This window comes from Pipistrellus kuhlii, unplaced genomic scaffold, assembly GCF_014108245.1.
Source record: "Pipistrellus kuhlii isolate mPipKuh1 unplaced genomic scaffold, mPipKuh1.p scaffold_m20_p_25, whole genome shotgun sequence".
Classification (NCBI taxonomy): domain Eukaryota; kingdom Metazoa; phylum Chordata; class Mammalia; order Chiroptera; family Vespertilionidae; genus Pipistrellus; species Pipistrellus kuhlii.
Window position 1 is genome coordinate 9,924,136 of NW_023425524.1, and position 17,301 is coordinate 9,941,436.

Below are 17,301 nucleotides of genomic sequence, written 5' to 3' on the forward strand. Positions count from 1 at the left end.
CCTCCTGCACACCCCCCACTGGGGATGTGCCCGCAACCAACGTACATGCCCCTGACCGGAATCGAACCCGGGACCCTTCAGCCCGCAGGCCGACGCTCTGTCCACTGAGCCACACCGGTTAGGGCTGGACATTGGTTTTAACTCTGAGGAGTTTCCCTCGGCGGAGGCAGCGCAGAGAGAAGGTCTCATACGTAAGATCACGCTGTCCCCGGTTCCCCGTCGACAGTGAACCGGAGAGGGTCCCTGCCCTCGCCGTGTTTGTGCGGGACCGACGCCGAGTCTCCGCTGCCGGAAGGAACCTTTAAACAAACGGGCTCAGAGCGACAGGCGGAGGCTCAGAGCGACAGGCGGAGGCTCAGAGTGACAGGCGGGCTGAGAGCGACAGGCGGAGGCTCAGAGCGACAGGCGGGCTGAGAGCGACAGGCGGGCTGAGAGCGACAGGCGGGCTCAGAGCGACAGGCGGGCTGAGAGCGACAGGCGGAGGCTCAGAGCGACAGGCGGGCTGAGAGCGACAGGCGGAGGCTCAGAGTGACAGGCGGGCTGAGAGCGACAGGCGGAGGCTCAGAGTGACAGGCGGGCTCAGAGCGACAGGCGGGCTCAGAGCGACAGGCGGGCTCAGAGCGACAGGCGGAGGCTCAGAGCGACAGGCGGGCTCAGAGCGACAGGCGGGCTCAGAGCGACAGGCGGGCTCAGAGCGACAGGCGGGCTCAGAGCGACCGGCGGAGGCTCAGAGCGACAGGCGGGCTCAGAGCGACAGGCGGAGGCTCAGAGCGACAGGCGGAGGCTCAGAGTGACAGGCGGAGGCTCAGAGCGACAGGCGGGCTCAGAGCGACAGGCGGAGGCTCAGAGCGACAGGCGGAGGCTCAGAGCGACAGGCGGAGGCTCAGAGCGACAGGCGGAGGCTCAGAGCGACAGGCGGAGGCTCAGAGTCGACAGGCGGAGGCTCAGAGTGACAGGCGGAGGCTCAGAGTGACAGGCGGAGGCTCAGAGCGACAGGCGGGCTCAGAGCGACAGGCGGGCTCAGAGCGACAGGCGGGCTCAGAGCGACAGGCGGGCTCAGAGCGACAGGCGGAGGCTCAGAGCGACAGGCGGAGGCTCAGAGCGACAGGCGGAGGCTCAGAGCGACAGGCGGGCTCAGAGCGACAGGCGGGCTCAGAGCGACAGGCGGGCTGAGAGCGACAGGCGGAGGCTCAGAGTGACAGGCGGGCTCAGAGCGACAGGCCGAGGCTCAGAGTGACAGGCGGGCTCAGAGCGACAGGCCGAGGCTCAGAGTGACAGGCGGAGGCTCAGAGCGACAGGTGGGCTCAGAGCGACAGGCGGGCTCAGAGCGACAGGCGGAGGCTCAGAGTGACAGGCGGGCTCAGAGCGACAGGCCGAGGCTCAGAGTGACAGGCGGGCTCAGAGCGACAGGCCGAGGCTCAGAGTGACAGGCGGAGGCTCAGAGCGACAGGCGGGCTCAGAGCGACAGGCGGGCTCAGAGCGACAGGCGGAGGCTCAGAGCGACAGGTGGGCTCAGAGCGACAGGCGGGCTCAGAGCGACAGGCGGAGGAGCCAGGCCGGTGTCTGTCCTCCCCGCGGCCGCGGCCGGGCTTTACTCTGTCTGCTCCTGGCTGGCGGGAGCGGGCAGTGCCGGGATCCGGGGACACAGGCCGCACCCCCGCGGGCGTCGACGTGAACTTGCTCTTGAACGTGGGTCTGCGTCTGTGTGAGGGGCGAGTTCTCTGAACTGACTTCCACGTTGGGTACGATATTTATTCACGGTAAACAGTAGGCGTGAACTGGACGCTCCCGTGAGCGACTGAGACGAAACGGCAAAGCAGCACCTGCTTGGAATTAGGAGGTTTGGGGAGCAGCTGGGGGGCAGGCGTTCAGTCCGAGCCTGAACACGTGCATTCTCTGCAGACCCCGCCCTCCGTGTGTATGTGCGTGCGTGCGTGCGTGTGTGTGCGTGTGCATGTGCGCGCGCATTCCCTGCCGGCACCCCACCGCGTTGCTGGCCTCAGGCAAACGGCGCTCACTCCCAGCCCTGGTGCCAGGTGAGCTTAGCTGGGGGTGCTCTCTCTGTTTCTCTGCGTTTGCTCAGGTTCTTCCCAGACCTGAGACCCTGCCCCAGATCTCACACCTGCACACACACACACGCACACATGCACACACACGTACATGCACAGGCACGTACACAGGCACACGCACGCGCACACACACCCTCTGCCATCTCTTCCAGGTCGCTTCCTCAATGCATTTCCTCAGTTTCCCAAGGAAACAAGCTTCTTGCCGCCTCTGCCGGTGCCTCTGTGAGGCCTGACATTCCCACCAGCTGTGGTGGCTACTCAGCCCGCTGTGGCCGGGGGGCGCCAGGACCCAGCGCCGAGCGCAGGCCACAGTGCGGGCACACACTGAGGGCTGGGCTGGGTGCGTACTGCCCGTGGTGAGTGCGGGCCGTGGGGGGGGGTGATGATGATGATGATGATGAGGACGCTGAGGGCTGGGCTGGGTGCGTACTGCCCGTGTTGAGTTGCGGGCCTTGGGGGGGGGAGGTGATGATGATGATGATGGCGCTGAGGGCTGGGCTGGGTGCGTACTCCCCATGGTGGAGTGCGGGCCGTGGGGGGGGGAGGTGATGATGATGATGATGGCGCTGTGGGCTGGGCTGGGTGCGTACTGCCCGTGGTGAGTGCGGGCCGTGGGGGGGGGGTGATGATGATGATGATGATGATGGCACTGTGGGCTGGGCTGGGTGCAGTACTCCTCGTGGTGAGTGTGGGCTGTGGGGGGGGGTGATGATGATGATGATGGCGCTGAGGGCTGGGCTGGGTGCGTACTGCCCGTGGTGAGTGCGGGCCGTGGGGGGGGGGTGATGATGATGATGATGATGATGGCGCTGAGGGCTGGGCTGGGTGCGTACTGCCCGTGGTGAGTGCGGGCCGTGGGGGGTGGTGATGATGATGATGATGATGGTGCTGAGGGCTGGGCTGGGTGCGTACTGCCCGTGGTGAGTGCGGGCCGTGGGGGGGGGGGGGGTGATGGATGATGATGATGATGGAGATGACTGAGGAGCTGAGGGGCCGGGTGGGTGCGTACTCCCCGTGGTGAGTGCGGGCCGTGGGGGGGGGAGGTGTGATGATGATGATGATGGCGTGTGAGGCCCGGGCTGGGTGCGTACTGGCCCGTGGTGAGGTGCGGGCGTGGGGGGTGGGGGTGAGGGTGATGATGATGATTGATGCTGATGGCACCTGTGGGCTGGGTGGGTGCAGTAATCCTCGTTGGTGAGTGTGGGCTGTGGGGGGGGTGATGTGATGATGATGCGCTGCGGGCTGGGCTGGGTGCGTACTGCCAGTGGTGAGTGCGGGCCGTGGGGGGGGGTGATTGATGATGATGCTGATGATGGCGCGATGGGCTGGGCTGGGTGCGGTACTCCGGGGGGTGGAGTGCGGGCCCTGGGGGGGGGCGGTGATGATGATGATGATGATGAGGACGCTGAGGGCTGGGCTGGGTGCGTACTGCCCGTGGTGAGTGCGGGCCGTGGGGGGGGGGTGTGATGATGATGATGATGATGATGACGCTGAGGGCCGGGCTGGGTGCGTACTGCCCGTGGTGGAGTGCGGGCCGTGGGGGGGGGGGTGATGATGATGATGATGATGATGATGACGCTGAGGGCTGGGCTGGGTGCGTACTGCCCGTGGTGAGTGCGGGCCGTGGGGGGGTGGTGGTGATGATGATGATGATGATGATGACGACGGTTGCTGAGGGCTGGGCTGGGTGCAGTACTCCGGGGGGTGGAGTGCGGGCCGTGGGGGGGGGTGATGATGATGATGATGATGGCGCTGAGGGCTGGGCTGGGTGCGGTACTCGCCATGGTGGAGTGCGGGCCGTGGGGGGGGGGGTGATGATGATGATGATGATGCTGCAGGCTGAGTGTGGGTTTCACAGACGGGAGAGGGGCGCGGGCCGGCCAGCTCTGAGCAGGAGGGGCCCAGGAGGGAGGGTGAGCTGTCTGTGGGGCCGCCGGCCGGGGAGGGAGAGGCGGGACTCTCCCTGCTGAGCTGTGCGGGCAGCCCCTCCGAGGCCTTGTCTGCGTGCAGAGCTATCGGCTCGGAACTCGCCGGTGCCGTCGGGCTCCGCCTGCAGCCCCAGGGCTGTGTGCGGCCAGGACGGACAGCGTGGTAGTGGGGCCCCCGCCCAGAACCTCGGTTCCCAGCTCCCCACTGCCTCTGCCTCCGGCCTGACCCAGGGACGGCACCCCGCGTCTCTGGTGAGCAGGGGTGGGGCGGGCAGGCCGGGGGTCTGTGTCCGCCTCTCAGGGTACGTGGCCACTGAGCCATCCCCCTGCCCTGTCCCCGCTCCTGCCTCCCCAGCTGCTAAGCAGTCAGAGCAGCTTTCTGGGCGCCGTCTGGGACCCTGTGGGTCTGGCTGGAGGGTATGCCACGATCGGGGTTCAGAGAACTCCCCTGCTCCCCTCGTGTTCCCTGCTCCCCATGCCTGTCTCCTGTGTGCAGACGGGGACACGGACGCTCAGGGACACGGGCTTGTCCGGTTCTGTCCTCCCCTCTGACCCCAGGCTCAGCCGGACGCCGGGAGGCGGGCCCGGTGGGGGCGCTCAGGCCGCTGTCCGGAGGGGCCCGCCCCGGGGGTGCTGGCCGCTCGGCCACACGGTGCCACCCCGAATGCCGCCCCGGACGCCAGCCCCCGTGTCCCAGGAGGCTGGCCTCTGTGCGTGAGACGTCCTGATCTTTCAACGCTGGCAACTCTCTCAGGGAAGGGAAAAACTCGCGGCCAAAGAAAATAACCCAGCGGCCCCTGGCTGCACTCTGCCTGCACCGTCGGCCGCTTGTCCCGGCCGGCTCTCCCGGGTCTGGTCACTGACTCTGGGAAAAGGGAAGAGGAGACGGTCCGGCCAGTGCCTCCCCAGCGGACGGGGGCCGTGTCCTGCGGGCTCCGGCTCCGGGCGCCTCCCCTGCCTCCCCCCACACGGACTTCAGCCGGCCTCTCCCCGGTGCCCGCACCCCTGCAGCTGGTCCTGAGAACGGCATGAACGCGAAGGGGGAGAACAGCCGCTGGCGTGCAGGGGGCAGCCGATCCATTATTCTCTCATCACTGATGTTTCCCTCTCTCTCTCCCTCTCCCTTCCTCTCTGAAATCAATGAACACGTGTGTGTTTTTTAAAAAAGAAAGAAACCGGGCAGCCTAGAGCAGTGTTTTTCAACCTTTTTTGGGCAAAGGCACACTTGTTTCATGAAAAAAATCACGAGGCACACCACCATTAGAAAATGTTAAAAAATTTAACTCTGTGCCTATATTGACTATATATAAAGTAATTCTCTTGAATAGGAATCAAATAAACACAAAGAGAGTATTTTATAATTACTTTATTATGAAATATTAAGTCAACAAAATAGTGAAAAATTATAAAATTCTTGTCTCGTCTGCACCTAGGGCACACCAGTGTGCCGCGGAACAGCGGTTGAAAAACGCTGGCCTAGAGGGTGATGAAGAGCTTGGACCTGGAGCCAGGCTGCCTGGGTTCGAATCCTGGCTTTGCCACTTCCCACCGTGGAGCTATGGGCAGGGGCTCGGTCCCTGCCTCAGTGCCCCCATGGCAGGATGGGTGCTCGGTCCCTGCCTCAGTGCCCCCCATGGCAGGATGGGTGCTCGGTCCCTGCCTCAGTGCCCCCCATGGCAGGATGGGTGCTGGCAGGATGGGTGCTCGGTCCCTGCCTCAGTGCCCCCCATGGCAGGATGGGTGCTCGGTCCCTGCCTCAGTGTCCGGAACTGCAGGATGGGTGCTCGGTCCCTGCCTCAGTGCCCCCCATGGCAGGATGGGTGCTCGGTCCCTGCCTCAGTGTCCGGAACTGCAGGATGGGTGCTCGGTCCCTGCCTCAGTGCCCCCCATGGCAGGATGGGTGCTCAGTCCCTGCCTCAGTGTCCCCCATGGCAGGATGGGTGCTCGGTCCCTGCCTCAGTGCCCCCATGGCAGGATGGGTGCTCGGTCCCTGCCTCAGTGTCCCCCATGGCAGGATGGGTGCTCGGTCCCTGCCTCAGTGCCCCCATGGCAGGATGGGTGCTCGGTCCCTGCCTCAGTGTCCGGAACTGCAAGATGGGTGCTCGGTCCCTGCCTCAGTGCCCCTGACGGCAGGATGGGTGAGGCCTGTGTGATAGGCGGACACACTCCTCCAGCTCCTGGGAGGCCGGGTGGGACGGGGGAGGGTCTGGGCAGTCACAGGGGGCCCTCCACACCCACAGGATCCTGACCGAGCCCTCAGCCCTGCGCCGGTCTCCTGGCGCTCAGCACGTCAGCCGTCTGTCACCGGTCCCCTGGCCTGACCCTGTCCGCCCGAGAGCCGAGAGGGAGGCCTGAAACCGGGGGGCTGGGCGGTGGGGGCGGGACAGGCGGGCCCAGCTCAGGAGCTGGCCTGCCAGGGGCTCGGAGGTCCCCCCTGGTCCCAGACCCTCGGTGCCTCCAGGAAATTTCCACGCCGGGGGCTCGGCTTTGTGTTCTGCGTTTCACCGACGTAAGAACAAAGCCTCTGGGAGGGCAGGCGGGGGGGGGGGGTGTTGGTGGTGGGGGCCCCCTGGCAGAGCCCCGGACGCCCTCCCCCAGAGGAAGGGCCTTGGTCCCCGGAGCTCGCCCAGAGGATGCGGCCGGGAGGCGGCCGCTCCGGCTCTTCCCGCCTCCGCTCCCGTTTCCTGCCATTGTTCCCGCTCTGGTCCCCGCAGCCTGTGGGCCGGGCGCCTGGTGTGGGGGGGCCGGCCTCTGCCCCAAAGCCTTTCCTCCACCTCCCGCTGCTTCCTCCGCCTCCGCCGGCCTCGGTATTTTTAGTTCTGGAGGGAGTGCAATCGGGGTGCAGGGGAAGAGGGGGAGCTTCCAGGGCCCAGCGGGGCGCACGGGGCTTCCCGGTGGCAGTGCTGTGGCCTGTCCATTTGGGGCGAAGGGCACCTCCCTTCTGGGGTGACCAACACGAGGCTCACTGGCAGGAGGGGGCCCTGGGGTGCCAGCTCCCGGGAGGCTGGGCGGGACGGGGGAGGGTCTGGCAGTCACAGGGGAGCCCCCCAGACCCTCACGGGCACCGGGAGACCCCAGGCGGCCGGCTGCTCTGTGCTGGGCCGTGGGGCACGGAGAGGGGGACGCCCCGGCCGAGGGGACAGGGAGCTCCCACCAGTTTCCCCTCCTGCTCCCTGGGGGCGTCTCTGGAGACGTCCAGGCTCATGCGGGCGGGCGGGCGGGCGTGAGGGGGTGTCCGTGGTTCTGGGCCGGGGGTGGCGCTCCCCGCCTCAGTCCCAGTTCTCTAGAAGCTTCCCTCTGCCCGAGACACACGGCACCCAGACCCTGTCCCGCTGGGGGCGGGTCCCGGGACAGCCTGAGGAGTGTCATGGGAGGGCGGGCTCATCACAGACCCGGGGGGTCCGCGGAGGGACGGTGGGGTGCCATCAGGAGGGAGCGGGGAGAGCATTGGGGTCCGCAGGAGGGGGCCGGCCTTGCTGGTCAGAGAGGCACCGGAGAGTGGGTGTGGGGGTGAGGCCAGAGGGGCTGGGGCTGGGCTGTGCCTGGTGGCCCCCCACCCGCTGTGGGTGGAGGAGCACCCAGTGGGCCCCGGGCAGCCTGGTCTGGCAGGCACTGTGTCTGAGGGCGGCGGGGAGAGGGGCCCTGACGGGACCTCTGGGTGCAGCTTGGGTGCTGCCTGGTCCAGACGCCGGGCCTCTAGCTGCCGCTGGAAGAAGGCGGCTCGTCAGAGAGGACGAAGGGCAGGCGCTCAGGGTCTTCCCGGCTTTAGCTCTCCCAGCTCCCGCACACCCAGCTCGCACACCCAGCTCCCGCTCGCACACCCAGCTCCCCCAGCTCCCCCAGCTCCCGCTCACCCGGCTCCCGCACACACGGCTCCCGCACACCCGGCTCCCGGACTCCCGGCTCCTGCACACTCAGCTCCCGCTCACCCAGCTCCCCTGCTCACCCAGCTCCCGCACACCCGGCTCCCGCACACCCGGCTCCCGCACACACGGCTCCCGCACACCCGGCTCCCGCACACACAGCTCCCGCACACCCGGCTCCCGCACACACAGCTCCCGCTCACCCGGCTCCCGCACACCCAGCTCCCGCACACTCGGCTCCCGCACACCCGGCTCCCGCACACACGGCTCCCGCACACACGGCTCCCGCACACCCAGCTCCCGCACACTCGGCTCCCGCACACCCAGCTCCCGCACACCCGGCTCCCGCTCACCCGGCTCCCGCACACCCAGCTCCCGCACACTCGGCTCCCGCACACCCGGCTCCCGCACACCCGGCTCCCGCACACACAGCTCCCCCACACCCAGCTCCCGCACACTCGGCTCCCGCACACCCAGCTCCCGCACACCCGGCTCCCGCTCACCCGGCTCCCGCACACCCAGCTCCCGCACACTCGGCTCCCGCACACCCGGCTCCCGCACACCTGGCTCCCGCACACCCGGCTCCCGCACACCCGGCTCCCGCACACTCGGCTCCCGCTCACCCGGCTCCCGCACACCCGGCTCCCGCACACCCGGCTCCCGCACACCCGGCTCCCGCACACACAGTTCCCGCACACTCGGCTCCCGCACACCCGGCTCCCGCACACCCAGCTCCCGCACACCCGGCTCCCGCACACCCGGCTCCCGCACACCCAGCTCCCGCACACTCGGCTCCCGCACACCCGGCTCCCGCACACCCAGCTCCCGCACACCCGGCTCCCGCACACCCGGCTCCCGCACACCCGGCTCCCGTTCGCCCAGCTCCCGCACACCCGGCTCCCGCACACTCTGCCCAAGGTACCCTGCGCCACCCGCTGGCGGGCCTCACGGGACTGGACGGGACGGGGCGGGGCGGGCGGCGGGGACTGACCATCACCGGGGCCTTTTCCACAGAGCGTTTCCGCGTTTGGTTTTGGGGGAGTCTCCTTGTCTGTGGACGGGCAGATGGTTCGCCTTGAAAGCCGGGCTCATTTTCAGCCGGAGCGCCCGCCCAGCCAAGTCTCCCCGATCCGATCCTGGGGGTCGTGGCTCCGGAAGGCCTTCGCCCGCGTTCTGGCCGCGCAGGCTCCGCGTCGGCTCGGCAGCCGGAGCCGGGCCGGGCCCCCCTGCCCGGGCTGCCCTGGCGGGCGGGGCCTGCGGGCACAGTGGACTGAGCTGGCGGCAGCAGGAGGCCGCCCGCAGGGAGGAGCCGGCGCCAGGGAAACCTCCGTGTTTCCCAGCGGCCAGAAGCAGAAGAGGGAGAACGGTGTCCTTCCCAGACATGGGAGTCTGCTGCGCGGGCCCTCCCCGGGCGCCCCCGCGTGGGTCCCCGGCCTGGAGCGGGAGGAGGCAGGCAGGCAGGCCCTCCGCGGCCTCCCACCCCACAGCCGCTCCGACGAGCACCCACTGTTGTCAGGCTGCTTTGCAGCTCGGGAGAGATGGGGGGCCGTTATCGGCTGAAGCCGGACAGTCCTCCCGTTCAGCGGTGAGAACCGGAAAGCTGTGTGACCCCGGCCAGTCGTTCAGCCTCTCTGAGCGTGCTGGCACCTGCCGGAGGGACGGCAGTTCGGCGTTGTGAGGGAGCGGTCCGTGCCAGAGCCTGGTGGTGCATTCCTACGTGACAGGCTCCGTGTGGCTTCCCTGCCCCCCGCCCCCCCCACCAGCCGGTCCCCACGGTGCACTGGCAGCGAGGTTAGGGGACGCACAGCCCAGGGGCGTCCCCTCCTCTGCCGGCTCAGAGGTCTCTCCTCCTCGCTCTCACGCTGAGAAATAACGGAGGCTTTTGGGGTGACTTAGAAATGAGTGAGCCAGAGGGTCCCAGGACCCCGTCACGGGGGGCGGGGGGGAGCGGGGGGGCGAGTTCAAACTGGGGGACGCGCGGGTGGGAGGGTGTGTGAGCCCCGTGGTTAAACGACCCGTGTTCAGCAGTCGCACTCCGCCCCCCATGCCCTCCTCGCCGCCCTCGCAGCGCCCACAGAGCGGACGGACGGTCTCCGGAAGCCCGGCTGACCTCTGACCCCGCGCCGGGGGACCCGCGCGGCGAGCTCGCTGCCACCCACAGTGCCCCGGGCCCAGGAAGTGGACGCTTGCCCATCTAAGGTGCTTGGAGGAGAAACTGTTTCCATTTTTTAAAAAAAAACAGCAGCCCGCCGAGACCGGTTTGGCTCAATGGATAGAGTGTTGGCTTGGGGACCGAAGGGACCCGGGTTCAATTCCGGTCAAGGGCATGTACCGTGGTTGCGGGCACATCCCCAGTAGAGGGTGTGCAAGAGGCAGCTGATCAATGACTCTCTCTCATCGATGTTTCTAGCTTTCTTATCTCTCTCCCTTCCTCTCTGTACAAAATCAATAAAACATATTTTTTTTTAAAAACAAACAAACAGCAGCCCTGGCCATTGTGGCTCAGTGGGTTGAGCGTCGTCCTGGTTCGGTTGCTGGTCAGGGCACATAGCTAAGAAATAAAACAATAAACTTAGCCAAAACCAGTTGGCTCAGTGGATAGAGCGTCGGCCTGCGGACTGAGGGGGTCCCACGTTCAATTCCAGTCAAGGGCGTGTACCTTGGTTGTGGGCACATCCCCAGTGGGGGGTGTGCAGGAGGCAGCTGGTTGATGATTCTCTTTTATTGATGTTTCTGACTCCCTCTCCCTCTCCCTCCCTCTCTGTGAAAAATCAATAAAACATATTTTTTAAAAATTAAAAAAAAGAAATGTAAAAAAATCTTTAAAGCACACACACAGGGAAGACGAGTGGTCACAGGTGAGTGGCCGGCCCGGGGCGGGTGTGACTGCCTCGCCGGTTCGCACTGCGGACCCCGGCTGCTCCGCGTCCTGGCTCTGCACACGGACCCCGCGCTGCAGGCTGGCCCGGCTCCGGGGCAGGGGCAAAGAGAACCCCGGCAGGGGGAGGGTGCTGCTTCAGCCGTAGGGTTAGGGCCGGGGCAGGGCCGTCCGGGGGGCGCCGGCCGGGGCTGAGGGGACAGGCGTGTGGCTCCGGGGAGACCTGAGCCGGCCCCCCTGCCTGGAACCTGCTCCGGGGCTCTGACCCGGCGCCCGATGGCAGACGCCCCTGTGCACCTGCCACGCGCGGGGCTGACGGTGCGGCCGCTCGGGGACCAGCCCGGGGGCCGGGGGCCGGGTGCGGCCCGGCTCTGGGAGCTGGCGCGCACAGATCAGAACGGGTGCAGGTGTAGCCGGGCGCGGAGGGAGGGGCATGGGGCAGAGGAGGCGCTGGGGGAGGGCTGAGCTGTCCTGGGCCTCCGTGGCCGTTCTCCTGGGGTCCCTGTGGACACTCTGCCTGGCGTCTGTGCGGGGTCTCCCGGCCCGCATGGGGGGTCTCAGGGCCCGCGTGGGGGGTCTCCCGGCCCGCGTGGGGGGTCACGGCCCGCGTGGGGGGTCTCCCGGCCCGCGTGGGGTCTCCCGGCCCGCGTGGGGGGTCACGGCCCTCAGGGGGCTCAGGTCCTCTTGTTTGGGGTTCTGTGCACTTCCTGTCCTTGTAAATCTATTTCTTTCACCAGGTGGGGGAAGTTTTCCGACATTATTTCTTCAAATAGGTTTTCGATATCTTGCTCTCTCTCTTCTCCTGGCACCCCCATAATTCTGATGTTGGCACGCTTGAAGTTGTCCCAGCGGCTCCTGACACTATCTTCAACTTTCTGGGTTCTCTTCTCTTCTTGCTTCTCCAGGGGAGTGTCCTTTGGCTCTTTGCATTCCAAATCTTTGACTTGATTCTTGTGTTCCTCCAGTCTGCTGTTGGGTCTCCGTATAATATTTTTTATTTCAGTCAGTGTATGTTTAATTTTTAGCTGGGTCTCATTAAATTTATCAGCCTTTTCTAGGAAATTCTTGAAAAACCTTATAATCATGGTTTTGAACTCTATATCCGGTCTTTTATTCTCCATCTCTTTCGTTTGAGATCTGTTTCCTTGTCTCGGCATTTCTGCTGCTTCCCAGAGTTGGTAGGGTGGCTTTGTGTGTTTGGTGTCCTGAATGTCCCAGTGGCTCTGCCTCCCCAGTTACCTGAGGTGGACACTCTTGGTGCTCCCCTTTGTGGACTGCGTGTACAGCCTTGTTGTAGTTAAGTCTTGATTGTTGTTGGTATCACTGGGAGGAATAGACCTCCAGGCCCATTGGATGTATCAGCTGTGTCGACTCTGGGATACCTTCTGTATTGGAGACAGTCATATAGGATCAGACTTGCAAAATTGCAAAGGTCTCTGTGCTCAGCTTGGATGGGGCGGAGTCTCGGGGCTGAACTGACAGTCTTGGCTTCCCGTCAGCCCTGCCCTTGTGCGCTCACCTGAGTTCCCACCTGACCGGCCCAGATTCCCCTGCAAGAGCATGGGTGTCCCAGGGGCTCGCCCAGAATTGGGTTGGGTCTCTGTAGTCTGGAGCTCCCGACTCCTTCCGCTGTGGAGAGGCTGCAGCAGCCTCCGCTGTCAGACCTCTCTGTGCACACTCACTGGCGAGCGACTGTAGACCCTGCCCACTGCGGCTCCCGGCTCCCCGGTCTCCCAGTCTCTGAGTCGCCAGGTGTCTTTCTCTACTGTCTGGACTCCACCCGTATGAGCCTGGGCCCACGGGGTTTCGGCCGGGGTTGGGGTTCAGTGCAGTCAGAAAGGGTTCAGTGCAGCCGGGGGCTTCCTTTCCGCTCCCGCCAGCCAGGCATTTGGCTGCCCTTCCTCTCTGCACACAAGCATCTCCCTACCTCAGCGCTTTGCAGCTCCCAGTCCGATCCGCGAGCCCTTCTCCTTCTTTCTGGTTTAGATTTCCCACTTGGCCAGCTCTCCTGTGGTTTTGGATGATGTCCGTTCTGATTTCAGTTGTTGTTTAGAAATTGTGCGAGGCGGCAGCCTAGGTGCTTGCCTAGGCCGCCATCTTGGTTCTCTCTAGGTGAGGGTTTCAGTGCCCGTTTCACCGCTGGCTTCTCTGCAGCTCGGGTTCCACAAATGACCATATTGCTTGTTGGGAAGGAAGGTGCTTGGTGAATGTTGTTTCTCCTTTCTGCCCACGGAGCTGCTCCTACACATGTGTGTGCACACACGTGTGCACATATAGGCATATGCATGCACACACGTGCACATGCACACACCTGTGTGAGCACCCGGCCTGGAAAGGAGCAGCACAATGAGGAGAGACCCAGGCCTCTCACACAGGTGCCGGGAGCTCCCCTTAAACTGCTCTCCAAAATTGCTCGCCAGCAGGGGGCGCCTCTGGTTCCTGCGCCCACAGTGACATGTGAGGGACAGAGGAGGGGGCGACCGTGGCCTCCGGTCTCCCTCTGAGTGGCCGTGGCTGATGGGTCGTAGACGTCATTTTCAGGGTCCCCGTGTCCATCAGGCCGAGGAGCCTGGGGACAGCTGTCCTCCCTCCCGAGGTGAGAGACTGAGGCCAGAGGAGTGGGGAGGGGCAGTGTGAGCTCAGACCCTCCCTGACGGGGTGGCCCGGGATGGGGCCTGCCTGGGATGGAGACCACCCTGTCCCCCCTCACACCCCGAAACCTCCTCCGTGGAGGTCCCCTGGCTTCTGGGCCCTGACACAGCCCCCATGACAGGCGAGGCCCTGCGCTGTGGGCGCTGTGGATCCTGTGGGCGCTGTGGATCCTGTGGGCACTGTGGGCGCTGTGGATCCTGTGGGCACTGTGGGCGCTGTGGGTGTGCCCTCTCGCAGGCCACGGTGCTGGCCTGGCTCTGAGCGCACGCACCCTAACAGGAGGCCGTTCTCACTCTAACGCCCAGCTTCTCGTTGGCTTGTTTCAGAGCAAATCATGGCGGAAGATAAAGAACATGGTGCACTGGTCCCCCTTCGTCATGTCCTTCAAGAAGAAGTACCCCTGGATCCAGCTGGCCGGGCACGCAGGTAGCGGTCCTGGGCTCTCCCTGGGGGTCGCCCAGCGCGCGGGGCGTGCTTGGGGGTTGGGGGGGTGAGAGGGACCAATCGGGTTCTCTGAGGCTCGCAGTGGCAGCCGCTGCCGTGCTCCCGAGATGGGGCCCTGACGCTACCAGCAGGTGCACTGGGCAGCTGCCACCCCCTCCCCAACACACACACACACACACCCCGAGACCCTGCACGGGGAGGGCTGTGCCCACACACACACACACACACACACACCCCGAGACCCTGCGCAGGGAGGGCTGTGCCCACACACACAATATGGTGGGGATCTCTCTTTTCCACGTCCGGTGTGGAAAGAGAGATGAACGAGCCGGTTCTAAGTGGAGGCGGCCAGGGATTGAGAACTAACGGAAAGAAAGCAAGCAGGCGCAGAAATAGATTGAAAGCTGGGAGCCGGGTGGGCCGCCACTCTCTCCGACGGAGAGGCGGGATGGTAACCCCTCCCAGCGCGTTTACTTTATACCCCCGACACCAGGAAGTACCCCCAGCTTCTTTGCATTCTTAATAGACCCTAGCATGCCCGGATTTACATATCTATCCCGCCCCTGCAGACACCTGGGCTGATAGGAAGTCAGAACTGATAACGGGTCCGGCCTTATTGGGGAAGCATGTTCCCAGGGCGTGGCTCTCTGCCTGTCGCCCCGAGTTCAGCTGACGATAATTAAGGAAAATGCCTGTGTGCCTTCCTGGGCGCTGTCTACAGTTCTCTTAGTCTCTGAGCTCAGTGAGGCAGAGGAAGCGGTAGGCCCGCCACCTGCCATCCGGGACAGGGAGGCACCGACTGCGCCTTCACTGGGCGTCTGCTGTGCCCCCATTGCTGGGGTTTCTCTTCTGCCCCAAGCACATAGCTCCGCCCCGGCTCCGGGAGGGACGCACCTAGAGGCCCCGGAGGGCACTGACCGGCCGCCGGCCCTGCCCCTCCAGCGGGGAGCTCTGGCCCTCCGTCTCCGGGGAAGCCTGGGTCAGGGTTGCTGTCAGTGTCAGGGTCTGGGGCTCGCACCCACTCCTCTCCCCGTGCCCCGCCCACAGTGGAGGCCCGCCCAGCCTCAGCCCTGCGCTTAGCAAGCTAGGGGCCTGGGGCCAGGGGCTGGGGGGGAGGGGGGCAGAGGGGAGGCCCTGCTCTTAGCAAGCTCCGTGACCCCGAGGGGCAGGGCCCTGTGGGACCCCGAGGGCAGGGTGGGCGGGGAGGGCGGGCGGGAGGCCCACGCTGAGGCCCGCGCTCCGCAGGGAGTTTCAAGGCGGCCGCCAACGGCCGCATCCTGAAGAAGCACTGTGAGTCGGAGCAGCGCTGCCTGGACCGGCTGATGGCCGACGTGCTGAAGCCCTACGTGCCGGCCTACCACGGGGACGTGGTCAAGGACGGGGAGCGCTACAACCAGATGGACGACCTGCTGGCCGACTTCGACTCGCCCTGCGTGATGGACTGCAAGATGGGCATCAGGTGAGCCGGGGCGGGGGACGGGGGGCACGGGGGCTCTCAGACCAGGGGCCTGGGCGGGCGGGGGCGGCGTGCTGGGGGGGGGGGGGGTCCGGGCGGCGCTGACCGCGGCCCCGCCCCCAGGACCTACCTGGAGGAGGAGCTGACGAAGGCGCGGAAGAAGCCCAGCCTGCGCAAGGACATGTACCAGAAGATGGTGGAGGTGGACCCCGCGGCGCCCACGGCCGAGGAGCACGCCCAGCGCGCCGTCACCAAGCCCCGCTACATGCAGTGGCGGGAGACCATCAGCTCCACCGCCACCCTGGGCTTCCGCATCGAGGGCATCAAGGTGAGGCGGCCGGCGCAGGGAGGCTGTGCCCCCCAACACACACACCCCGAGACCCTGCGCAGGGAGGCTGTGCCCACACACACACACACACACACACACCCCGAGACCCTGCGCAGGGAGGCTGTGCCCACACACACACACACACCCCGAGACCCTGCGCAGGGAGGCTGTGCACACACACACACCCCGAGACCCTGCGCAGGGAGGGCTGTGCACACACACACACACACACACCCCGAGACCCTGCGCAGGGAGGCTGTGCCCCCCCAACACACACCCACACACACACCCCGAGACCCTGCGCAGGGAGGCTGTGCCCCCCCAACACACACCCACACACACACCCCGAGACCCTGCGCAGGGAGGCTGTGCCCACACACACACACACACACACACACCCCGAGACCCTGCGCAGGGAGGGCTGTGCCCACACACACACACACACACACCCCGAGACCCTGCGCAGGGAGGGCTGAGCCCCCCCAACACACACACACACCCCGAGACCCTGCGCAGGGAGGGCTGTGCGCACACACACACACACACACACACACCCTGAGACCCTGCACGGGGAGGCTGTGCACACACACACACACACACACACACCCCGAGACCCTGCGCAGGGAGGGCTGTGCCCACACACACACACACACCCCGAGACCCTGCGCAGGGAGGCTGTGCACACACACACACACACACACACACCCCGAGACCCTGCGCAGGGAGGGCTGTGCCCACACACACACACACCCCGAGACCCTGTGCAGGGAGGGCTGTGCCCACACACACACACAAACACACACACCTCGAGACCCTGTGCAGGGAGGGCTGTGCCCACACACACACACACACACACACCCCGAGACCCTGCGCAGGGAGGGCTGTGCCCACACACACACACACCCCGAGACCCTGCGCAGGGAGGGCTGTGCCCACACACACACACCCCGAGACCCTGCGCAGGGAGGGCTGTGCCCACACACACACCCCGAGACCCTGCGCAGGGAGGGCTGTGCCCACACACACACACACACACACACCCCGAGACCCTGCGCAGGGAGGGCTGTGCCCACACACACACACACCCCGAGACCCTGCGCAGGGAGGCTGTGCACACACACACACACACACCCCGAGACCCAGCGCAGGGAGGCTGTGCCCACACACACACCCCGAGACCCTGCGCAGGGAGGCTGTGCCCACACACACACACACACACACACACCCCGAGACCCTGTGCAGGGAGGGCTGTGCCCACACACACACACACACACACACCCCGAGACCCTGCGCAGGGAGGGCTGTGCACACACACACACACACCCCGAGACCCTGCGCAGGGAGGGCTGTGCCCACACACACACACACACACCCTGAGACCCTGCGCAGGGAGGGCTGTGCCCACACACACACACACACCCCGAGACCCTGCGCAGGGAGGGCTGTGCCCACACACACACACACACACACCCCGAGACCCTGTGCAGGGAGGGCTGTGCCCACACACACACACACCCCAAGACCCTGCTCAGGGAGGGCTGTGCCCACACACACACACACACACACACACCCCGAGACCCTGTGCAGGGAGGGCTGTGCCCCCCCCCACACACACACACACCCCGAGACCCTGCGCAGGGAGGGCTGTGCCCACACACACACACACACACACACACACACACC

The 17,301-nt window shown here is 65.7% G+C and overlaps 1 protein-coding gene across 1 annotated transcript in view; it reads left to right on the top strand.

Annotated features, from left to right (window-relative positions):
• ITPKB (inositol-trisphosphate 3-kinase B) overlaps positions 1–17,301 on the top strand; it is a 93,243-nt gene that overhangs the window by 68,225 nt on the left and 7,717 nt on the right. Inside the window, 3 exon segments of the mRNA XM_036453578.2 lie at positions 13,717–13,816; positions 15,080–15,293; positions 15,414–15,618. Coding sequence (XP_036309471.1) covers positions 13,717–13,816; positions 15,080–15,293; positions 15,414–15,618 — 519 coding nt within the window.